At 42.6% G+C, this 25,731-nt stretch overlaps 2 protein-coding genes across 7 annotated transcripts in view; one reads left to right on the top strand and one right to left on the bottom strand.

Moving 5' to 3' along the window:
• Nucleotides 1-19,440, bottom strand: part of BICRAL (BICRA like chromatin remodeling complex associated protein) — a 44,797-nt gene extending 25,357 nt beyond the window's left edge. Inside the window, exons 1-2 of one of the 6 annotated variants that reach the window (XM_074537155.1) lie at nucleotides 19,376-19,406; nucleotides 2,083-2,178 (exon numbers count right to left, since the gene is read on the bottom strand). The gene's annotated coding sequence lies outside the window, so the exon portion shown is untranslated. Of the gene's footprint in view, nucleotides 1-2,082; nucleotides 2,179-8,442; nucleotides 9,012-9,642; nucleotides 10,338-19,375 lie in introns of those variants that run through there. The other 5 variants (XM_014264409.3, XM_026791047.2, XM_014264411.3 and 2 more) reach the window with 5 other exon arrangements.
• A 56-nt stretch (nucleotides 19,441-19,496) lies between these two features.
• On the top strand, nucleotides 19,497-22,154 carry TBCC (tubulin folding cofactor C). The gene has a single exon (XM_005483066.4). It carries the CDS (start codon nucleotides 19,554-19,556, stop codon nucleotides 20,586-20,588), a length of 1,035 nt encoding a protein of 344 aa, XP_005483123.2. The 5' UTR covers nucleotides 19,497-19,553; the 3' UTR covers nucleotides 20,589-22,154.
• The last annotated feature ends 3,577 nt before the right edge of the window (nucleotides 22,155-25,731 follow it).

Here is a 25,731-nt window from a genome sequence, read left to right as displayed (position 1 = left end):
CTTAAAGCCTCTGCCTTCATTTCAACACTCTGACCTACTACAGAGCAAAGAGCAATAGAAGATGAATAGAGCAGTCCTGCCCTCCTCTCATCCACCTTCCCTGGGTCAGCTCAAGGCATTGAAGAGTCATCTGGAACAAAAACTGATCTGATAAAATACATTGATCTGTTTCAACTTAGGATGAGCTCCTTGATTGCTTCTGGCTTGCCACAGGGCTACAGCAGCACTGGCGCCAGCACAAGAGAGGGAATGAGGTAGGTGGAGAGTTAAACACAGGGGAAGGCAGCAGTGCTTCAGTCAGCCTACAGCACATGTGGGGCTGCAGCACACACTGAATACACACATCACCTCGGCACAAGCAGCGGCCAGGGGAGCGATTGTTCCCTTTCCAGCAGCACTCTGAGCTCCCAGCTGAAATCTGCTGGGCTTTTACACACAGACACTGCTCTTAAGAATACAAAACAATGTGAAGGAGTCCAACAGAGTGCAAGTAAAATCATGTGCTCACAGGAAGGAACTGCTTTTCTTAGGCCTGGACAGCAGAAGGCAAACCCAGGTGCTACCTGCAGCCTGCTAAAAGGGGGACTAAGATGAGCCAAGCAGGTTGTCTCTCATCGGCACAAAGCAAGAGCCAAAACATGGAACACAAAAAATCCCAACCAGATGCAAGGAAAAACATTCACAAACAAGAATGTTCAAGCAAGGGGTTGGAATCACCCTCTTTGGAAATTTTCAAAGCACAAATGGCCCTGACCAACCTGTTCTAACTGTGAAGCTTGTTTTGCTTACAGCAGGGGGCAGGGCCAGGTAACCATAGTAAATTTTTAACCAACATGCTACACAATCCACAGTATCATGTAACACATGCAGGGCCTACAACCTGCAGTGCCATTAAAACCAGATTCCCCCAGAAGCAGTCCAACTATTCACACACTCTTCAGATACTATCTATATTCTAAGAGCTGCAAACACTGGATTTTAAATTTACTCAAGTTATATTCCAGCTTGCAACAACAGAATTATTCTTCTCAAAGTCACTTATAATTTCATACAGCCTTAATAGATTGTTTCAGATACAAAGCAATAAACCCATTCTCACTTCCTGTAAAAAGCACAAGCTAATGGATAGCTTAGAAGAGCAACATCTAGAACAATGATTTCCAAAAAGTGTGATATAATCAACATCAAACCTTGCTAAGTCACACATAAATAAATCTCTCTGCAAAACCGTTGGAAAAATCTAGACTCAAGAGTTCTGTGCAAATACACGAGATCAATTCCTGATTGGCAGCATGACTCCTTGGAGTGAACAGTGACCTTTGGAAATCGATGCTTTAGAGCAAGGTAATGACTGCTGTAGCTAAACCTTTATAATGGGAGATAATCAAACTGCACACAGGAACATCCCCAGCACCTGAAGCAATTACTGCTGGAGTTATGACATACACCCACTGATCCTCACAACTTCAGTATGCCTCTGTACACATCCTGTCAGCAGGAATTCTGACAAGATCTCTCTTGTGCTTTATAATGAACCTGTCCTGAAAGATCTTTTAAATTGTTCTGTTGCTCTGTATCATTTTCCATTCAGAATTTTAATGTACAATCCCAACACAAGTATGGAATACCTGAAGAAATGCATTGCCACTGGAAAAACAATCACCACAAAACAAAACCAGAACAAATCAGTTACTGCAACAATCACTGCAGAGAATGGTACTGCTGCGAATTGAGTGTGATACATCAAATTCATGGTGTTTTCATCCCTCACAACCTTTCTGAGCACGGAGTAAGATAACTCTATTTAACCCCATCCATCCCTTGCTAAATTACATAAAAGTATTGCAGCAGCATTAAGTGACCCCACACTGACTGCAGAGATCAAACACCCAGAAACAAAGTCCTTTCCTCACACAAATTTCCACCAAAACTCTCATTAATTTCCACAGTGCTAATATTTTGCTCTGTGTGCTTCTGAACTAGGGGGAAAAACCCCCAAGCTGTTTCACCATCCCCTGGGTAATGTATCATCCTAGTGTGCACTTCAGATTGCCAAGGTGCTGTTACCACTGCCTGCCTTACCCTGTCAGTTCTCCCTCAGGTTCCTATCCAACAGGCAGCCTCGGATTCAGTGAAGGAAACTCCTAGACAGGAACAACCAGACCTCACTTGCATTCTCTGCAACACAGAAGTGTAAGAAAAAAGTATAAACTCAAATCCTTATCATCATATAGTTTATTCTTAAATTTCACGTCAATACTACTTTTGAGCAATCTAGTATTTCGCAAAGTGAATTTCAGATTCTTGTAAGTAACCAAAACTCCATCTTATAATCAACTTAAGAGCTGCTTACCATGTCAAGCCCTCTGTTTTCAAGAAATTGATTTTTACATGGACAGAATACAAAAATTGGTATTAAGAGGTGTTTCCACTTCTCCCTCCCATTACTGTAAAAAAATTATGTGCTGCAGAACAATGACAAGTACTCAATGGAAAAGAAGTAAATATTGAAAAATTATTTGCAAATTAAAACCTCACTCGGAAGTCATAATTATCCAAAAATGGTCATTTCAAGACAACAGGAGTAAGGACAAATAATCATTTTAAAATGCACTTTGTGAAACACAAAGACTTACTATTCACTCATAAACTAACTATGCTGTACTTATATCCTACAATATGAAATTACTCCTTATGAATATTTTCTTTTCCAGAGTAATCAAAGGTTACTACACTGTTGCAAAATCTACCAGAACTGTGCTCTAAAATACAGCTAGAAAACTAAGAAATTTGAAAATCTAATCTAGAAACACAGCACATTATGCAAGCATTACCTTCTTAATATTCAAAAATAAGTTTTCATTCCAAGAATCTAAATCTGAATAGTACTTCTAAGACAAATTTGCAATGCTTGAAATTAGCTGTAGAACTGAATTTAATCATCAGCATTTCAGACATCTGTATGCAACAAAGTATGAGAAGAAATTGGTAATTTTAAATATTCAAAAGAATGATGAAAAACCTTTCTAAGAAAATCTACTCTAAAAAATAGAAACAATTCAGGAATCAGGAAAATAGCAAAAAGAAAAGAAACACAAAAGTGCTTCCTCTCAGGAATTGCTAGCCACAACATTATGCCTCTTCATGGTTTTTAAGATCTGGCAGACCAGCACCTAAGAGGGGCTCACACATCCAGCTCCACACACAGAAGGGTAAATAAAAACCACAGACAAGCTACAATAGGCTGTTTATCCAACTCCTACATTCCCTTTAGTATACCATTAAAAAAATACTGATTTGAGTTTGTCAAATGCGGCAACTTAGCAAACTTCCAAGAACTACAGTGATATTTTAGTATGTTAGGGAAAAGAAAGGAAATGTGCAGCTCAATTAACAGTAGGTATGATAGTAATGGCTAATCCAGCTACAGGTACACAAGTGAACACCCTGTGTGGCTGTCTACAGTCATTTCCCTGAGATACACATGCTCAGCACACCATTTCTGATTTATTCAATACAATTCTTTTCCTACTGCATCCACAGCTGCTCTTGGCAATATCAAAAACATTAACAAGACTTGTATCAGGAAACAGATTTTTTAAACCACATAGAGAAAATCCAGAGTAACCTGAAGGTCAGGCCGCTGCCTTATCCCACGGGATCTCCCAGGCTAAAGGCTGGGCTCAGACCTTTCCTCCAGCAGTGACTATGCTCATCACTCCCTATGGCCTCTTCTGGGCTCTGTCCTCCAAGCTGCTCCACCACATACACAGCTCCTCAGGAATTTCAATATTCATAAAACATTCTGAAAGGTGCTGGTTTCATCCCACAAGAGACACAGGAGGCATGATCTCAGCAGTTCCTTAGGAAGGAAACATTCACCTGCCCAGAAGATATGAGGTGCTTCAGCATTTCTACAAAGTACTGTATGCTATAGTACAGACTGCTAGCATATGTTCTTTGTGCAAAACAATACTCCAAGAAATGTTCGCTCAGTCCCTCTGATGGTTTTTACCTTGTTTCTACTCGAGAATACTCAAGTTTCATGCTTCTTATTGTGAGATATAGTTTTCAGAGATGTTGAAAAAATATTCTGCGGGCCCATAACTTCTTTATGGACTGAACATTTCTCAGTTCATTTATCAACCAATGCCCAATTAATACCTTTTCACTGCCACTCTAGTCCATACTAGTTTAAAAACCAAACTTTGCCATAAGCATGATCCAGATGAGCTAGTTAGTATCTGCTACCAACTGCCAATAATTAGCTGAACAGCCATTTATACTCCTTTCAGTTACTATGTTTGGGGAAACTACTGAAAAGTGAACAGGATTAATTGACAGATGTGTAACTACTTCAGCAGTGCAGTCCTTATCAACACCCCAAATCCAAGCTGAAGATCCTCCATGCTGTCATTCTTCATTGAAGCCAATGCCTTGCTGACTGCCAATGGAAATTTCACCACCTATTTCAGCGGGGCCAAGATAACTCAACTACAGAAGTTATCTCAAATTCAAGCTCCAACACCACGTCTTGAAATTCCACGCTTGGATCAAGTTCACAGTAAAACTACTGCAAGTTCCATCTGAGACAAGGCATAAGATCAGACTTTACAAAACTAATCAATCAGTCTTTTGCAATGAAGTTAAATCCTCTCCAGACCTTCCCTCTCCATTTCACCACCCCTTCTCAATACCTTCAATGAGAAAAAGGTTACTGTGTTAGGTTTTTACAGATTTTGCCTGCTTTCCATTTCTTTTGGTAAGGATTCCCTTAGCCCTAGAACCTTTTTAAACTAGTGCAAGAAAAGAAAGGAATAATTTAAAAAAAAAACTTGATAGAGTCTCTGTGCTAGTTAATGATGGTAATCTTTATTTTGTCTAAAACCTCAACAATTCTCAAATAAAGCAAAATATTACAGACAGAGTAGTTGGGGGTTTTTTCCAACTAAAAAAAAGCAGGAACAAATTCATACTTGAAAAAAACCACACATATTCATTTAACTATGCAATGACCTGAAAAAAACCTCAGTTCAGATTGGTGCTTATGCATTTATGGTGGTGTTAACAAGGGCCCTCCCAAAACTGCTCACACTTTCAAATTAAAACAGTGGCAGGTCACAATGAATGTTAGAACAGTTTATTATTGTCACTGCTTTTCCTCTACCATAAGAAAGGAAAACACACTTGTTTTTGTAGACAATCCCCATGTCTATACGGCAATAAAAAAACCTTTCAAGTACAGATGCAGCTTATTCCAGCAGAAGCACAGTAAGGAATTCTGCCAACTCTCTGAACAGCGACTACATTATCAAAGAGGCTCTCATGCCTGCTCTGCAGCCACTACTCAGCCAGCAATGACACACTGACGCTGGCTGCTACAGCTACCCTAAAAAGCAGCAGCCATTAGATTTACCACAAGCCTAATGCAGCACGGAGAGGCACGATCACTGACCATTAGAGCCTCAGTGTGAAACCCAACTGCAGTTACAGATACTTCTCTGGAAACCATGAGAAGTGTACCAGCAAAACTCTGCAAAGGCAGCAGGGAGCACACCCAGGCACCCCAGAGCTCTTCAGCTCCAGCCACGGGCTTTCCTCTGCTGGAAAACTCCATGCATACAGAAAGGGACCTTGGAGCAAACTGCACATGCAGCTCATACTAGCACAACTTTGGGGCTTTCCTCTCAGTGGAACGAAAATAAATACATCAACTGTACTGGGAAAGGACATGTGAAGGAGCTGGGGCAGGAAAGCTGCACATGCACAAAGTGATGTAAATACTTAGCTACAATACAACCATCTCTGTAGCTGAGGCCACACATTTAATGAGAGCATTTCCAAGCCCAGGATACAGGTATCACACACAGAGCAAGCACTCCAAGCATGCCCAAAACAAGCACACACCTGAACACCCAGGTGAGCACACACCAGTGAGTAAGCCAAGGGGTATCAATGGAAGCACTACCGGGCTACTGTATCAACATGGTGAGCAAGCTCTGCATTCCTCCAGAAGGGTAAACAAGTGACACCCAAAGCAAAGTGCTGCTTGCAATAACAGCCACAAACTTATAAGCTCGGAGAGACAAAAACACATCTAAAAAGAACAGATCTGGAATATTTAAATAGTAACCAACCAAGATCTCAATGCAAAATGAGAATATACTGTGCTTTAATGCAAACAGGCTATTGTGCAGATTATATATAGTCATTTGGCAAGTACTAGGCCCTGAGAGAATATAAAGTGGTCATTTTTATCCTGTTTCTGCCATTTCTTCACTGTTTTCACAAATTAGTGAAGAAAATCACACACAGTCTCCCAGACATTCAAGGAATAAGAGAGAAATTTTATTATTTATAGATATGCCACCATTAAAAAAATAATTCACCACCTTGATCCCAAGATTCCTGTTAATGAAAATAATCACTTCAAGAAGCAGTGAATTTCTAAGATTTCTGAAATATGTGAACAAATACTGTATTCTACATTCAAAATCTCTATAAATAAGTTTCATAGATGGTGTTTTATTCAAAGCTAAAATGCCAACAAGTCCCCAGGAAAGTCTTTTAAAAAGACAGTTTATATCCAGACAATTTTTTGTATATTCCAAGCAGTAAATGTATTTCACAGAAATGTTGCTTAAAACCCTTCAACAGGCAAAAAAAAAAAAAATTAAACATTTAAATAATTAAAAACATCTTAAGATTATTTCTAAATTTTAAAAAATCTCCCACTTCTATCAGGAATGAGCAATGAGAATGGGGAAGCTGACCTCTGATGTATGAAAAAACAGAAATCCAAGAATTACACAAGCATTCCACACTCCTTAGCAGGCACAGCATAAACTGACTTGGCAGCACACCTTCCTCTTGCCAGGTACAGGTGATGTTGGTATTAAGCTGAAATCTCATGAGCTCTGAGCAATCATACAGAAATGTCAAAAAAAAAGGTGGTTTTGAAAAAAAAGGTATTTGGAGTGCTCGTCCTAAAAACAGCACCAAAACAAAACTTTAAAAATATATTAAGGTGGAGCTGTCTAATTAAGTAATTTGGGAAAAGCAACTTCCCCTTAGACATAAAGGAGCAATAAAAACTTGAAAATATGCTAGTCCCCTCCCCACATCAAGATACTACTACGACAGTACCAGCAACAAAACAATCAACCTACCCACCAAAAAAATTACCAATGCTTTTATTTTGGCAAGCACTACTGAAACCCCTTCAATGAAGAATACCCTGCCCTATGCACTACACCGGACCATTTTTTAAAAGTGGACTGCTTTTTTTAATGTCATGTTTTATTTTTCGGCCATCGTTCAGAAAAAAAAAAAACTTCTTTCAAATCTTTTATTAATTCCTATACGCTGAATGACAAGAAACGCGTATTTCAGAGGTAAAGAAAACAAGCTTGTAAGGGCTGTTGGCGGGATCGAAGCTGCGCGCACAGGCCCGGGCGAGCCAAGGCTGTTAAACCGTCCCTCAAGACGGTGGCGAAGGATTAGGAAAGGAGTGCGGAGGTACGGGAGGGAAGCAAGGCTTTGAGGATTTCGGGGAGATCTCGGCTCCCAAAGCCCAAAGCAGAAATGCTTCCCAGACAAGACACAGAAATATGGCCCGAGCTGGGCGCGACGGCACCGCCCCACACGGCGCGGCGACAGCAGAAAGGACTTTAAAATGGCGCCCGTGGGGGAGGAGAGCGGGTGAAACTGCGCAACAAACGCTGGCAGGGAGCCAAGCAGCGCCATCTTCCCGCTCCCCCGCGCAGCCGGGGCTGCCTGCCCGCCGAGCCCGGGCACGGCCGGGGCAGCCGCCGGAGCCGCTCTCCTCTCTGCCCGGCAGTCCCTCGGCCACACCGCGCTGCCGAGCCCGGGGAAGGAGGGGAGCGGCGAGCACGGAATGGCGAAAGGCAGAGGCCTCCACATCTCATTCCTCCCCACAGTGATTAGCAACAGCTCTAAGGAAATACATGCGTGCCCTCTACACGTCGTTCGATTTTGCCCGGCTTTTAACGTCTCTGTACCTGTTTTCTGCCATCATCTATAACTGAATTTTGTAATTAATACCAAAAAACAAAATATAATTTACATACTTGAATACCGCCCATGACTCAATAAATGTGAACAGTGACCATTTTAGAAAACCCCCTTCACAACCTACTACTCTCTCTAAGCCACAACTAAAAAAATCTATTTACAAAATACTGCTTCTTTTACGCAAAATAATCCCAGCAGCACAAAGGATCGGGTTTACATCCACTCTACATCGAAGCCAAAGGGGTCACTCCAGAAAGAGACGCTTTATTGTGTTTTAAAGAGGCGTTACAATTAAATATTTTCTCTCTCCGAAAGAAAAATAAAAAATTAAATAAATAAAATAAAAAGCACATCGAAAAACTCGATCCCGAAAAGGCGAAAAAAAAAATCGCATTAGCCCAAACCTACCGCCCGAGCATTTCGCGCACCCACAAAAAGCGGCACCGTTTCCATTCCTCGGTTAAAAGCAGGAGGCACGGAGCGATTCGGAGGAAATTGCAAATAAAAAACCAAACAAATCAAATCAAATCTAGTGGCGACACCGAAAACGAGGAAATGAGTGAAAAATAAATCCCCAGCAGGTACAACTCTGAGACACAAGCTCAAAGAAAAGACAAGATTAGGGTGGTGGCGAGTGGAAGGGGGAAAGAAAAAAATCAAGCCATGAGCGAAAAAGGAAAAAAGAAAAGAAAAATCCTTCCCAGCTGCACAGCCAGGAGAGAGACGAAGTGTCTCCATTTTCCCGACGAGGAGGAAGAAAAGACTGTTTCACAGACCACAGAGCTTTAGAGAAAAGCAAAGAAACGAGGGGGGAAAAAAAAGAGGGAGGAGATTTGAAAAGATTATTTTTCTTTCTCCCTCACACACTCTCTCTATCCCCCTCTCTCCCTCTCACTCTCTCACACACACATACACACACACTCTCTCTCCCTCCTCTCCTCTTTCCATCCCTCTCTTGATGGCCATCAAGGGGGCGGAAAAAAAAAAAAAGACAACAACAACAACTAATTTTAAACCGGCTCAATCAATGAGTCATTAAAAGAGATTTTTCTTCCCTCCTCTCCTGAATTTGCATGGCATCAGCAAGAAAAAAAAAAAAAAAAAACCCACCCCAAACCTCTCCCCTCTCTGCAGCTATCAGCCTGGACCTGAAACCTTATCTCTCCCTTCACCCCCCCCCCCGCGCCTTTATTTTAAGAAACAACTTTTTTTTTTAAGTGCCCTCAGCAGCCACCACCACCATCCTCGCGGAAAAAAAAAAATTAATATATATAGTTCATTTCCATGTGAATCCACATCTGCCCAAACAACAGCCACCCACAAAATATTCCTCTTCTTCCTCCTCGTCTCCCCTCTCGCTCGCTCTCTCTCTAGATATATATTTATATACATAGCCCCAGAGCCAATAGCTCTCTGGGCTGAAACCTAATATCCTGGTTTTGGCAACTCCTGGTTGTTAATTTGCTCCTCTTTCTTTTCTGTCTGTCTGGAGATAGATTTCCCCCCTCTCTTTTCCCTCCCCGAAGGAAGGGAGGAAGGAGGTTGTGTGTTTTTTTTTTCCTTGAAATTTTTATCACAAAATTATAATACACTCAAAGGGAAACTCACCGTCATGAAAAAGCAGTGCCTTGTCAACGGGGTTTCTTCGCCATCACATCAGGGGCTGGCAGTGTAGGAGAGAGAGAGGGAGAGCGAGAGAGCGAGGGAGGGAGGGGGGAGAGCGAGCGGGAGAGGGAGCGAGCGAGAGAGGGGGAAAGAGAAAGCGAGCGGGAGGAGAGCGCGGCTCCGCTCGGCTCCGCTCCGCGCCCGCACCGCCGCCGCCACCGGCACCGCGCCGCCGGGCCCGGCACGGCACGGCACGGCCGCGCAGCTCCGCCGGGACACAACGCCGCAGACCGGCGCCCGGGCACACGCACCGCCGCCCTGGCATGATGAGTCCCCAGCCCCGGCGCGATCCTCGCTCCGCGTTTAAAGCCAGACCCTTTAAAAACTTCGGCTCCTTTTTTTGGGGGGGTTGTGTTTTTCAGAAACCCCTCGGTCTGGAGACCTAGCCTAGGCTGCTGGCTTTAGCTTAAAAGTTGGGGTTTGTTTGGGGTTACAGGGAAGTAAAACAAAGTTTTTATCCTATTAACGTTAATGTTAACAATTTGGCCGTTTTCCTTCATATTAAAGCTGTAAATCACTTTAAGCTTGGTGGGTGGGAGGGGGTCCCCAGAAAAATAAATGCAAGTGCAGGGGGCTCCCCGGAAAAATAAATGCAAGGTCACCTTGAAAAATACAAGGTTTGATCCCCCGGCAAGCTATACTATTTTAAGTATTTTTAGATATGTTATCAGCCTTGCTGGAAACAAAATTCAAGAACTTCAACTACTTTAAAAAGTTTTGGGTAACCTAAAATTGTTAATTTGAAGTCAAAGGTTATAGCATTGAGAGTTCATTAATGCTATTCTACAGTTTACTTCAGCTAAAAGCATTAATCACTTTGTTCAAAGCTTTTTTGTTATAGAAAACTATTCCAGTTTCCACCATTCACTTCATTCATTGATTGGAAACAATTTAATTCTAAAAAATTAATTCATTTTGTAGATAATTCAGAGAAGCCTGGTTTATTAAAAAAAAAAACATTTTGATTGAAAGTAGATTTTTAGCATGCTGATATATGTATGGTAATGCTTTTAAAAACAACAACAAAAAATCTCTTTAAGACCCTTTTCCTGCTAGTTATGGTAATTCCCAAGGACTTTACTATTTTATTCCTAAGTAACTTTGTTAAAACTCCTTAGAGACAAGGATTTGAAGACTTTATTTAGTAGCATATCGTTCTTTATTAGCTTCACACAGCTCAAAAAAACCCTCTCACAATGCTTTAGGTTTTTTGAGTAACTATGTCAAAATGGTTAAGGGCAGTGTACTAAGTGAACCTTCTCAAAGAACTTGGCCAGATTGCTTATCTTAAAAAAAAAATCTCAGCACCTCAGCATTGTTTTCCAATTACAATCTGATTATTTTTTTAATTAATCAGCCAATTCCAATCTTTTGCCAAAGCCAAGACTCGCCTACAAACCTTGTTTCCATGCACACCCCCAGTAGAAAAGTGAGGTGAGGTTTCAGATCGCTCCCAAAGTGGAAGGGTCCGGCCCAAGCACAGAAGCCGAGTGCAGCAGATCCTTTGTGCAGCCCAGACAGAACCTGCACGTGGCTGTGCCTTGGCCATCAGCCAGATTATCAACTGCACTTTTCATGACTGCACCAAGGACCCCAACAGCCACAGCACGGACTCAAACACCACGTGCCACAGAGCTCTGCAGGAGCTGTAAGCCTGTACTCCTGGCACCAGCATTAGAAAATCCAAAAGGCCAACATTTCAAGGTTCCTAACTTCAGTAAATGCTTCAAGGCCAAACTGCCCTGAATTCAAACCTGCTCAGCTTCACTGGCTTTAGAGAATATTGCCCAAGTGAGAACTTGTATGGAGGAACACCACCAGCATTCTCATTTGGTTAACAGGAAGGAACTTAACTTCAGAGGTTACAAGGCCGAGCATCTGATCAGTATGTTATTATTATTACTCTCCCAATCCTACAGAAACCACAAATAGGAAGCAGGCAATATGATACAAAGAAGGAACTGCAGAAAGGAAGGCAAGTGATTTTGAATGGATTCTGTCACCATAAGAAACACAAGGAATCCTACATAAGTTTTCCATGATGGTACCATAACTTACTTTCCCTGAAAGATGTTCCAAGGCAGCATTGACAACAGCATTACTAAGCAGGTACAGTATGAAAAGGGAAGGAGAACTAACATCATCTATACAATGAAGCACCCTGCAGTAACTAGATTTCTCCGTATCTACACACGTTTGCTATATTTGTTCACAGGTAGAAATGTGAAAAATCTAGGGTTGGATGTAACTTCATAGGTCATACTGAAGTACACACTTAATGTTACCTTCAATACCAAGAGGTCTGAATGCAGCCATCAGCTGTAATGTTACCACTTCCAGGTGTACTACAAAATTTCTCAGACCATGTTTGTAAAGAACTACTGCTTTTTTCTGGCAGGTACTCATGCTGTTTTAAGAGCACCACGTGGTGTTTCAGAACTGGGTGTCACTGCCCCGAGAGGTTGCCCCTCTTCTCACTGCCTTACTGCCTGAATACAAAAGACCTTTGTATGTCAACATTCTTCTACCTCAAGGTCACCTGCTCAGAGCTGTCATCTTCAACCAGAGTCCTATGTACAATGCACAATCAGTTGCTGCCCTTCTTTAGCTTCCACCATCACATTAATACATTTTCTTTCCTGTAGCAGCTTTATAAGGAGCAAGGGGAAATAAGCACAAGAAAGTAAAGACCAGTGTCAGAAGGAAGAAGATAAATCTTTGGAAGACTGAGAGACGTTGGTGTAAAAACAGCGACTGGGAACGTCACGTGCACTCATCACACAACAAACTACTTGGCTGTATTTTGACACCAGCTGTCAAACTGTGACCGTGCTGTTTAACAAATACCACTCTCATAGGTGTGCAAAGACACCAAATGACATTTGGAGCGCTCCAATACATTGCCCTGAAATGACAGACTGTGAAGAACTGAAAACTGTGCTTAGATATTGAGAGGGAGAAAATAAGGGGGTACAAAACACCCTTATTCTTTCTGTCTTCAGGTTTCTCCCACATCAAGTCAGTTTGCTGGTATTCAGCCCATTTCTTCAGGTCTCCATCACATGCACTCCAATTCTTGTTCAATCATAAATTAGTACCCCAAAAGAAGGCAAGGCAGCAGTAGATTCATAAGGAAGAATGTAAGGACTAAACTAGTGCATTAAAGGAATTAATTCCACAGCCATCCCAAGGTTTTTGCATTAATAGATGGTTGTAACCTCAAATCACTGCATCCTTTCAGAGATATATTGCAAGGAAAAGAATGCCATTTGCTTCACTGCAGCCCTGCTTCCTCAGACTGAATCCTTCAGCTCTATTGATGACACTTCTTCCTCCCATGCTTTTTCTTTCCATTCATTAATGTGTTTCTTATGTCAGCTCATCACCAGTCACACCTTTTACTTATCTACACATGGCTTAATTAATTATTTAAATTTTAAAAAATAGCTAAGCTTGAAGGCACAGAAACAAATAAGTCATCATTAAAGGGCACAGGCAATAGAGAGGTAGAGGTCACTTGAAAAGTAGAGCACCCAAATACAGCGGCATGAAAGCAGACAAGGACTTTAACTTGGAACATAAACGTAACATACCACACGAAAAATTCAGTTCAATATCCACCAAATTCTGAACAATTACCACCACTATTTTGATGACTCACCTATAAAAGTTACCTAAACATTACAATGTTCAGCTTGATACCATGCTTTCCTTATCCAAAACAGTACTTAAAAACCTGGGTCATAATTGCACAATGTAATTTGTAAAGCTGCATGACTCCAGTATCACTCATCACACCAAAGGCAGGACTACTTAACCAAAGGTATCTTAAGGGATGACTGGTAAGGACATGGGCAGTAAGAGGGGGTAATGAAGAGTGAATCTCAGAACAGGAGATTTCCACCAATACCAGAAGACAGACAGGTTTCTGTGACTGGAGATTGTGTGAAGGCCAACAGGGCTGGTCTATGATGAATCTAAAAAGCAGATTTTGGAGAACTGTGCTTCTCTGAGATGGGGATCTGACACACAGCAGACAATTAAGTAAAGCCAAAGAAAACATGGTGACTGGAGGTTCCATTTAAACAAATTGCAATTCAAAATTATTACTGGAACAGATCAAGAATTACTATATCATTCTTTGGTTATTTAAATATAGTCTCATATTCTTCAGCCTAAAGTACCCTAAAAAGAAGAATTAATTTTGAAAGAGTAATAGCTCTCACTTCCAGGTTAGAATAATCTTAAGATATTCAGCCACTGAAATGTATCAGAAAAACATAAAAATACCTTCACCTCTGGAGACAGAGCTTTATTACAGAAAAAATGGAGAAGTAATCTTGCCCAACTAACACTGCCAAAACTGATGGAAGAATTTAAACTAAAAATGATGGCAGAAATTGGGACAACCTTCTATCATATTCATAGTTGATTTGGCTAGCACAAATTAATGGAAAAAAATCAGCTAAGTAAGGATACAAAAATACAGATGAGCATATTAATGAATAGTTGGACACAAGGATTTGGGTGTTGGTTTGGGTTTTTTTTTAAACATAGTACTAATTAAAAACAGCAACCTGGCAATGAAACTAACAAGAGAAGCATTCCTAATACAACTGAGGTGTTGTGGATGTTGTTTAAAAAAAAATAAAACCAAACAAAAATGGGAGGAATTTAAGCAAAAAAGGAGGCCTAAAATATGAAATAGGGATACAGATACACAGTGGAATAGTAAATTATACCATATAGGGATATAGGTGATATAGGGATACAGAAAGACAGTGGAATAGTAAATTATACCAAAGCTGTTTGTGTTCTTGAAAGAAACACAGACCTGCTAAGCTACACTTGTATAAGGACAAGACAAAATGGACAAACAGAAGGGACATTATGAATAAAGCACCACCTAAGTCAGAACTTTTGAAACAGAATAGCTTTACTTGGACATTTCTGAGTTCCTGCTATAAAATCAACTGGGTAAGATTTGGATATGAATGAAGATTGCTGTAAAATAAGTCTTTATATTATGACTAGAATGGGTATCAGTATGAATGGAATTTATTCTCAGATTTAGACTGGAGAACAAATGCTAATAATAGGAGGAGGAAGCCCTCATTCAAAATTATAGCTGACAGACTTTTTCCTAAGATGAATAAATGGCAAAAAGAATACAAGTATAGTTTTATCCACTAGGGAATATACTGCAGGAGAGCTAATAGGAAAACTTGGATATGACTTGGAGTTAATTCTATTTAAATCACTCAGAAAGATAAATGGAATATGTTTGCAAGTAAGATTCACAATTCTAAAATAGAAAACTTTGATATGCTATTGAACCTAGGTGGTCCATTGAACTGGCCAGTCCAACAACCACAGTTTTCTGAAATCCATTTAAAAAAATAATTGTAAAAGTATCTGAAATGTAAAGCAAGGCAATGAAAAAAACTCTCAGAAACTCCATAACTAATAGAATAATTGCCTTAAAGGGAGAGTCCATTAAACAGTAACTGTAGCTTACATACCCAGTCTCCAGAATTTACCTACAGTCAATTAGCAAGTTAGGATTCTATATAGCAGTCAGCAGCTAGACCTGAACCAAACCTAAGTCATTTCCTGCTCTTGAGGTCTTGTGTTTAGCATATTTGGGCCTTGCTTTGTTAATCTGAAAGTACCTTTTGTCATAAAGTGCTATGCCTTGAAGCCTGTCCCTGGTTTTGAAGGATAACTCATTTTTGTGGAAATCTGTTTCTCCACCTTTGGCACTGGAAACACCATGTTCTCAGAAGGGACCAGCTCAGACTAGTTTCAAAACAAGTGCACCTTGACTGGTTGGAATATAATTAGTATCTTAAGCATTCCCAAGGATTACATTCAAAGCTTGGGCATTACTCACAGCAATTAAGTTGCACCAAGTAAGTCTCATAGTTTTAGCTTTAACACTCAATGAGTGATTTAAAAACACATGTATTTTACATTGTCCTGGCTTTCCATATGGTCAGATATATATAAAGCACAACACTTTAGTGCAAACAAAAGCTTTAAAAAAAAAAAAATCAATCAGTATGTTCAAAGAATTTATTTTTTCCAAATGAACCGAGATACAGTAACTCAACATTCACTTTTAATGAAGCCCCATTGCACCGTGACAAATGTGCAGCCTACAGTATCTTAAATGAATCATAATATGGCTTACATCTTTAATGCCTGATCACAGAGCCAGAGGAGTTCAAAGAGCCCTTACTAAAACCATCAGTGGAAACGCTGGTTGCACAAGGCACTGAAGTACCTACTTTGTAGCCAGAAGTAATTACGCTGCTCTGCTAATCTCTGCTGCAGAAACTCAATCTAGCAGACACAGATCACATCTAGCAGATAAGGGCTCCATGCGAGGCACAGAGGCTGCTGCTTTTCTTGAAAACACGCACAGCATTTTTGTGTGATGGTGCAACACACATGCATAACACCCTTTGGAATAAAAATTGTCAGTGTTGGGAATACATACTGATGAGAAGGAATAACTCTACTTCCTTCCTTCCTCTGCTTGAGAGACTGCAAATCTACACCTTGAGATCACGCCACATCTATGAGGTCTCTGACTTTTACAAGCACAGGAACCTCAGGTGTAAGAATCCATTATTATGAGGCTGAGCACACAGTTGCCTCTGTGGATCTCCCTTTTATTCCCCACTCTTCTTAAAATAATGATGGAACGAGACAGGATCTTGAACCTTCAGCTGAACTACACAATACATCTCACTTAAAAGGCTGTGAGGTAATGCTGTTGAGCTATAGCAAAGCAGTAGGAAATATTTCAGGCAGATAGCATTCATGACTGATAACCATGGGACACAGATTTAAACCGGGAAGCACACACGGAGCTCGTGTTTCCAGACTTTCACAGCACTAGATCAAAGTAAACAAGTGCAATCTGCACCTTCACATAAAATAAATGACACTGTACAGTTCAAACAATGGCACAAGGTCTTACTGAAATGACTGCTATCTGCCTTCAAACCAGAAAGGAACAAAAGCACAGGCAAGAGGGAAAATATAGGAAAAAATATAACACAGAATTATGTACCTTACTTTTTCTCATATCCTCAAACAGCCAAACTACTTGTTACAGCTTACCCAAGTGACTCCAAGCCTCAGCTAGAATGCTTACATTTTATTCAGGTGGTTACTGTCTGGCACACACAGCAGCCTCAAAACATAGAAGTTGCTGCCAGCAAAGTCAGGAGGAAAATTGTCAGTCTTTGTATGACCACAAAAAAAAAAAAATGCACATGCCAATATAAATTATACAAAACCTCAAATTGTAAGTGTGGAAAGTAATTTTGGAACATCAGGATGAAACAGTTGGAAGAATTTTACAGCTCCCTTTTGAATTTTTCATTATGGTCATACATTTTACCTTCTTGTCTCTGGGTATACTTTTGCTTTTTGACCAAAATAACAATTGTGCACGTTAGCAAGGTGAAAAGTTTCCAGTCTCTCCCAGACGCTCCTATTCACAAGGGTGTTTGGTCCTCATTAATTTAAACCTCCAATCACCTATAGAAAAAACAATTCAGAATACCTAGCATTCTAAGTGCCCAGATACAATAAGGAGTAATTATAGTACAGCATAAAGTACTTCACATTTATTCTGTGCTGTGCACACGAAGGCTTGCTTGCAATCCTTCCAACATGAAGTTCTTTTACCCAGTCAGTTCATCCACTGGCTCACATCTGCATTAACGACACCAAAGCCATACTCCAGGAATATCTGTGCATATGAAAAACAGCAAAAACCTTTTTCTGTCAATACCCTCACGTACAGGATAAGCACTTCCATCACTGTTACCACCTGTATTAGCTAGACTCAAGGGAGCATAAGGCAAACAGAGCCTCCTAGCTAAAATGAAACTTTCACATCTTTCAACAACATGGAAATAAGAATTTTTTTTTTCTTATGGAAAATTAATTGCACCATATTCCTGTCTAATGGAACATTGCTGTAATAACTACAGGAGTGGATTTACTATTTATTGGAAAAAAATACCTAATGATACTACTAAATATATAATTTAAACACATTGCTAGGAAAAAATATCAAGTGAGAATATTTCAAAACCCTTCCTTTTTCATGTCTGAGCACCGTGCCATTCTACAGCATAAGAGGTTTTACTTTTTAAGACTCAATCTAATTCTTCAGAACCAAAATTCTGAACACTGCAGTAGTGCAACAGACGTAATGCTGCATTAAGAGCTGTAGTGCATCAAACACTTCACCTATCCCACTGCCCATCCAACCTGCTCCAAAGTGCTACTGTTGCATAAGGATCCCGGGCAATCCCCTCAGTTTATATGCTAACGCTGTTAGGGAAAGAATATTCTCTATTTTAGCGTGAGTCTTTTGCAAGGATTAAAGGCATTTCACTGCCTTTCCTCTGTCATCCAAACTGGAATGACGTTATTGCATATAAGGTTCAGGTACTCCATACATTCTAACAACATTATATCATATCACAGAAATTAAACCACATTCTCAGGAAACAGAAAACAACAGCTACTTTGAAGCTGAAGGTACTTTTAAATGCTAACCTTAAGGGACATAACAATCTATACTTCCAAACAGGAACATAAGGTAAAAAACTCATGCTATTGCCAAGCAGAAGACAGAAAAATCAGATTATCTACCTTGGGTTTACCACCTTTTTGTTTCATTGGACAGTCTTAGGTGCTGTCAATTTTTTACAAGTGACTTCAAAATGACAAGGGGCAGGAGATGGTATTTGTAGAAATACACAGGAGTTAGATTTTTCCATATTACTAAAAGAGTGCTTAGTGTTAACTTTCTTTGCACAAATTAAAATCCAAATAATAGGAAAAAAAATCTCGAATACAGCAAAACAATAGTCACTTTTTAACTTTAAGACAGCGTACTTAATTTCTGGTTTCTGCTGCAAATTTACTTTAATACACATCTCCTAATTATAAAAGCTTTCCTTCCCATGTCTCCATATAGGCCTCAGTGGATTGCTCATACAGCCCTCCCTCAGGGGCACAGTAATCCACTGGCACTGCTCCCACTTTTCCCTCAAGAACCGAGCTCTCTTCTGGAACAAAACACTCCAGAAACCAAATGAGCAGCGAGGAAGAGCTCGATCCACCTGGCAGCACCTTTGCAGTTACCTGCAAGGCTCAGCAGCCTTTTCCTCGGCCACTTCACTGGGGAGAGGGAGGCAGCAGGGGAGGTTTACTAGAGCACGGAGCCTCCCGAAGGCGCCGGCCGTGCGAGGCAGCCGGGGGCCCCCACCCGGGCACGGGGCCGCGACCGCCCGGCGCCTCCGGAGAGCAAGGGGCAGCGCGGGGCGGCCCCGAGCCCGCCCGGGAGGGCAGGTGGAGCTCTGGGCTGCGGCCCCTCCGCCTCCCGCCCGAGTCCGCACCGAGCCGAGCCGCCCCTTCCCGAGCCCGCCCGGCCCCGCCGCTCGCGGGAGCTCCCGTGCCCAGGGCCGGCGGCGACGGGCGCGGCCCGGGAGGGGAGGTGTGGGTGTAAGCACAGCAGCGGGGAGAAGCGGACAGCTCCGCGCGGGCACAGCGGGGGAGTGGGGCGGGGGCTCATTTATATCCCGGGAGCTAATTTGGGAAGCGGGATAACCCGCCCCGCACGACACCTGCCGCCAGCACTCACCCCATCCCGCGGAGAGGCGGCGGCCCCTTTAAGACCGCGGGGGACCCCTCCCTCCGGCCCTCCCGCCCTCCCCCGCCGCGCGCCTCCCGGGCCGCCAATCGGCGGCGGCGACGCAGCCAGGGCTGCGGGCAGCCAATCCGCGCGCCGCTTGGTGACCGCAGGGGAGGCGAGCGGCAAGATGGCGGCGCCGGGAGAGGCAGCGGCCGTGGCGGCTCCCTCACAGCCCGAGATGGCCGCGGGCTCGGCCGCCTCCGCCGTGGTGCTGCCGGAGCGGCTGCAGCGGCGGGAAGCGGAGCGGCAGCAGGGCGTGGAGCGGCAGCGGCAGAAGAAGGAGGCGCAGGTAGTGAAGGAGGAGCAGAGCGAGTTCTTCCTGGCCGCCTTCGCCCGGGAGCGGGAGGCTGTGGAGGCGCTGCTGGCGGCGGGGACGCTGGAGGAGGCGGCCGCCCGCCTGCAGGCGCTGCAGAAGCTGCTGACGGGCAGCGTGCGGTTCCTGGCGCCCTACGAGGTGCGGCAGGGGCAGGAGACCGTGGCGCGGCTGCAGGGGGACCTGGCGGCGCGGCGGCAGCAGCTGCAGCCCAAGAAGAAATTCGCCTTCCGCGCCCTCAAGAAAGAAGCGGCCCCGGGCAGCGCCCCGCGCCCCGCCGAGCCCGCCCCGCCGGACCCCGCCGCGCCCGAGCCGGGCCCCGGCATCGCCGAGGGCGAGTCGGGCGGGCCGCCGCTGTGCGGGTTCAGCGGCGCCCAGGACGCGGAGCTGGAGCTCGGCCCCGCGGAGCTGCTGCAGCGGGACGTGCTGCTGGCGGAGCTGCGCGGCTGCCGGGTGCGGCTCCGCGGCAACCCCAACACGCTGCGGGTGCGCGACTGCAGCGGCTGCACCGTGCTCTGCGGGCCCGTGTCCACCTCCGTGCTGGTGGACGGCTGCAGCGACTGCCTGCTGGCGCTGGCCTGCCAGCAGCTCCGCACCCATCGCACCCGCGACTGCCGCGTCTACGTGCAGGTGACCAGCCGCGCCGTGATCGAGGCCTGCTCCGAGGTCTCCTTCGCCCCCTACTCCTGGAGCTACCCCGGGATCGAGCGAGATTTCGAGTCGTCTGGGCTGGACAGAAACAGTAACAACTGGAACCTGGTGGATGACTTTGACTGGCTGGCGACTGACAGGCCCTCGCCCAACTGGAGCGTGATCCCCGAGCAGGAAAGAATCACTAGCTGGGACTGACTGCGGAGGCAGCTCTGCCGTGCTAGAGATCCTCGTGTAAACGCACTGATCCACAAACTGTGGGACTTAATCCCCGATATACCATTAAATTATTCCATTCTGTATTCAAATTTCGAATTACAATATATGGCTGGGTTTCTTAGTTGAAGCATACCAGTCAAATAGAGTTTACTGTTCTTGCACAAGTTGCTGCTGTAATCTGTATGTATCACTGTGGGACTTGCCAATTTCTGAAGTACCTCATTGTGAGTTAAAACTTATTAAGGTGGGACAAAGGCCACTGATACACAAACCACAATGATCCTCTGTTAGAGCTGTTGTGCTGCTTTCATTCACCTAGGCAGACTGAAAAAGCTGCAAGTAGTGCAAACTGTACTGGAATGAAAAGATCGAATACCAAATTTCCCATGTTTGTGTGGCTCTCATGTTCTGATGGCAGCACAGTGTCTCTTAGGGGGAGTGCAGGTCAGTACTGATGTGAGGTAATGGGGTGAAAAAAGGTTCATTCAAAGGGAGAGTTTGTAAGTGCACAGTGCAGCAGACTGAGAGGCGTCCTAGGCTATGGTACAACGATGAGCCAGTTTCTGTGGAATTGGTTTAAATCTCTTAGTTGGCTTTAGGCTTTTCTTTCAAGTGAGAGAAATCTAAAGGAAAAAGGTGTTCCAATAAATATCTAATGCTCTCCTAATACACTGATTACTCGAAATTCAGAAACTTATGGAGTCTGTATAAATACTAAAGGTTCACGATCTGTAAATGCCATGTGAAAGGATGCTGCTTCTGTAAGCAGCTGGAGGCATCCAGCAAGTGCTGATGAACATCACAGAAGCTGGGTTAACTGTTCCTCTGCAAGCTGAAGCTTCAGGGCAGAGATGTTCAGGGATGTCCCATTAATTTTCCAGACGGCAGGCTTTGTGTTCTGTGATCCTGATTTGCAGCACTCTGCTGCTGCATGTGTGCAGTGCTGGCAGAGAGAGTCAGTGAAACAGAAAGAAGAGGTGCTATATTCCAATTCCAGATTTGCATGTTGCATAAAGTGCAGAATAATTTAAGTCTCTTCACTCCTGCTAAATAGTAATAAAGTAGCAGCACTGGAATGCAGTGTCTTAACAGTGCCCTGTTAGTGGTGCTGAAGTGACCACTGTCCATATATAAAGTATACATAGCAGTTTAGGTTTCTAACACCCCTCCTTAACTTGTGACATTTTTCAATAAATAATTGTTTATCTTGCCTTAGCATAAAGCTTTATTGTAAAACTTAAAATTCTTTATGCTGTGCAGCCATCATCTATGTGCCTCTAACAGACACTAAATCCTAGCTGAACTATCAAGAACTGCATCACTCACAGGAGAAGTACCTGAAACTTCACTTAGGTGCTTGTCTGGTCTTTAGCAGAAAATGTTTTTCTATAAGTTGTTTTCATCATATTTAATTTAAAGGGGGAGGGCAAAAGGGATTTTTTTTAATATTCCTGACAATTTTCAGTTTTGTTTACTTCTGTTAATGTATATTTTTTGACTGAATTGGATTTTGCATTTCAAATATACTTGTTTTGAATTATTTTAGTTGTTCCTTTACTGGTGAGTCTTCTTTGCACTGACAGCATAAAATGATTTAAAGAATACACCCTCAGTCTTACTTTAATGTAATCATTTATATCCTTTGTAGAGGGATGTGATCAGTTGTGGCTGTCAAGTTATTTTAACACGTCCATCTTGGTACAGAATCTGATTTTGTAGTTAATTGTTCTCCAGATCAATCCTGTTAGCATCCTCTAGCCTTGAGATTGCAAAATGTTCAGCCTGCAAGAATTACAGTAATGCCTTTGTTCTGCTTGCCCCAAGCTCTGAACATTGACACCTCCTTCCTGTGGTGATGGATCCTGGCAGATCCAGACCGGGAAAGAGACCCCAGGCAGTACCAGGGGTGCACTGAGGCTTCCCAGCCTTCCTCCCATGGAAGTGCCATGTCCTGTTCCAGCTCCTGCCATGGCATGCAGTTCTGCCTGAATAAACAACAGGAGTCAAAACATGGAAGCTTGAACTTCAGTTTCTCTCTGAAATTACTTCCTTGGGGATGTTTTTCACAAACCAGTTATTGACATCCCAGCTCCTACTGTTTTCTTTGCTCCAAACACTTGACTTTGGTCAAACCACAGTTGGCAGGTAATAGTTTTCAGGAACTTGGTGCCAGACAATTACCCTAAAGATTTGGCATTACCTTTGTAATACAGAACACATAACTGGCTCTTGCTCAGGCATGGTGTGAAATGAGATTCAATAAGTCCAGAAAAATTTGGTCAGGCAATTACCTAAATGTGATTTATAGTTCTAAACATACAATCTCATATATATATATAAATGTATATACATATACACACACACACAGAGTTGCACATGTTTCCATACACTTTTTTTGAATTGTACTTCCCTGATGTAGAATCATAACAGAAATTCAAGACTGTTTTGAAACAACAGTCTGTTAATGCTGTATGAGAATTTAAGCACTAGTAAAAGGTTTACTAGCATGCTCATGGGCTATTCAGTATAGAAATTGCAACTTTTTTGGGTCTCTAAGGAAGAGAAGGCAAACTCCTAAGTATTTCTAATCAGCCAGCAATCACTTACCCTGCATATTGTACAACTGAAGTGAACAATGTCTCTTCAAGAACTCTAGCTCTGGTTTGCATCACAGTGCCACCAGTTCCACCAGGAGCTTGTTTAAAAATAATTTACTTTAAAGAAATTAATGATGCTAGACATCACAAGGGGCTGCAAACAAATGCCTGCTGGAGGCATGGGATAACGGAACATCAGCACCACAAACCTTGTGCAGATTTGCCCTGAAGAGAAGCTACAGGCAGAAAGTTTATCAAAATAGTGAGGGGCACTGAGCTGCAGAAACATGTTCCATGAGGAGTCAGGAAAGCAGTCTTGTGTCAAACATTTTTGAAAGACAGCCTAGTTGGACAGGCCTCCTCCAGCCTGTGGCCTCACCAAAATCTTTAAGGCCAGTGAAAGTTCCTTAGCCCACCACATGGCTGTTACTCAGCGTTGTGAAGCTCCTGTGTGTGTCTGTGGGGGGAACAAAACACTTCTATGCAAAGACACACAACGCTGAGCCCGTGGGAGAAAACTGAGGCTGTTTTCACTCAAAACAGAGCTTTGAGTGTTGCCATTGTTGAGGCTCTGAGGGGTGGCACAGACCAAAAGTTGCATCCAGAGAAGCAGCTGGATCTTTGCTGCTGCTTCCATGGGGCCATCCCCTCACCCAAGGTCTGTCCTGAGAGGGATCAACTCCCTCTGGGTTCCCTTTGGAGTCCAGGCTTTTCCCTCTGTCTGCCCCTGCTTCTCTGAGTCACAGGAACAGAAATGGAGTTACTGCATTCTCTCTTTAGCCAGCTCTCTTTCATTCAAATAGATTCTGATGTGAGCTGTAGTAGAATTGTTTTGTGAAAAAAAAATCAGGTAAGAAATACATGCATAAGACAATTTCCTACACGCTTCTATGCATTATATATTTGGAGGCTTGGATTTTTTTTTTTTTTGAAGTGTCTTATTTAAGCAATAGCTGCTTGTAGACAAGGTTAAAATCTCAGTGATTTTACCTGGAATTGTTTCAGGTTTTACTAAACAGCTAATTTCATCACATACAAGGAAAGACAGGAATAGCAAGAAGAAGAATCTATGCAACTTGGGGAAATTTCAGCATTTCCATTCACATCATGACCTGATTTATCTGACTGACTGGGGGATCCACCTGTTGTTCTGAGATGTTTTCCAGCAGTAATGACTATAATGAGCTTTTTGTAAGCTTCTTTTAATTCCCAGCATATTTCTTTCCTGTTTCTGCAAATACAAATTTTGATTTCTAACTCTTATTTTTTCAGCAGTGAATGCTACACCCCAGGCATCACAATAATACAAACAAATACTCATAATAACCATCTTGGAGGTCAAAAAAAAGCTGTGTTTTCTGAGCACATTACACACCACCATATGAATGATGGCTGAAATTCTGGGAATTACCCAGAGCAAAACCACACCAAAACCCCCACAGTGTGCCCCAGCAAAGTGCAGGAGCCACAGAGTACAGCAGGTCATGTCACTCTTCCCAGGATTTAGAACAATCCCAGCAGTGAATTTAGAACTTGCCTCTGTTTCCAGCCTCAGAACCTGCAGTCACCTCACATGGCGCAAAAATAGTAGCCTACCAAGTTTCCTGTGTAAGGAGGTAAAAAGAAAGTCATAAATCAGACTTTTCTCCCCCTGATAATTGTACAGTGAGGTACAGCATTTTTATCACATTGTTCCTCGAGAGTGTCCCTGTTCACACCACCGAGTTACAATTGAAAGCAAAGCCATAGGTGAGGGTACATGAGCAAACCTCTCTACACAATAGCTTCCCATCAAAGGTAAAGCTAGACATCATTATTCCTGCAGTGAAATATAGCCACTCTTAGGGAAAGGAGAAAAAAAGCCTCAGAAAGGCACACATTTCATATCACAGAGCAGTGTGAAAGAAAGATTGAGCCAGGAAATTATTCTTTTTACCGAGGGCACTTCCACAGTTTAGGCATGTATGTATTTTATATCTTACACCCCTGAAGATGGAAAGACTAAGATTGGTCCAGGGCCGAGCACCAGACTGTTTAACAAACACCAGATTAAATTGTTTATGTTCCTCTCTCTTAACTGATAAATTTGTACCCTATATGTAGGTTAGCAGGCATAGCTTTTTGAAAAGGTATCAATATTGTATTGGTCTACATACATATTATAATTTTTAACTAGATTTTGTATTTGAACAGATTCATGGTGAGATCAATAATAATTTGAATATTTTATTCTACCATTTTTTCTCCAATATTGGCATATGAATTATACAGTTGAATTTAATAGACAACCTCTGAGGAGACCATTAACTCAAACATTCTTGCAGTAATTAGCTTTTATCTGCTATGGATCAATTTCAGCATACTCTATTTGAAGAGGCAGTAAGTGCCAAACTAAAGACGAATAGCAGCCAAGAAAAAGCTTTTCAAGAAAAGCAGAAAAGCAGATGCCAGGCAAAAAAAGCTTTCTTTTTTAAACTATCCCCACCCTGAAACGCTTCTCGATGATCTCCCATCACCTTCATCTC

This window comes from Zonotrichia albicollis, chromosome 3 (genome assembly GCF_047830755.1).
Source record: "Zonotrichia albicollis isolate bZonAlb1 chromosome 3, bZonAlb1.hap1, whole genome shotgun sequence".
Lineage (NCBI taxonomy): Eukaryota > Metazoa > Chordata > Aves > Passeriformes > Passerellidae > Zonotrichia > Zonotrichia albicollis.
The sequence above is the reverse complement of the archived record's forward strand: the minus strand, read 5'-3'. Positions and strand labels throughout refer to the sequence as shown.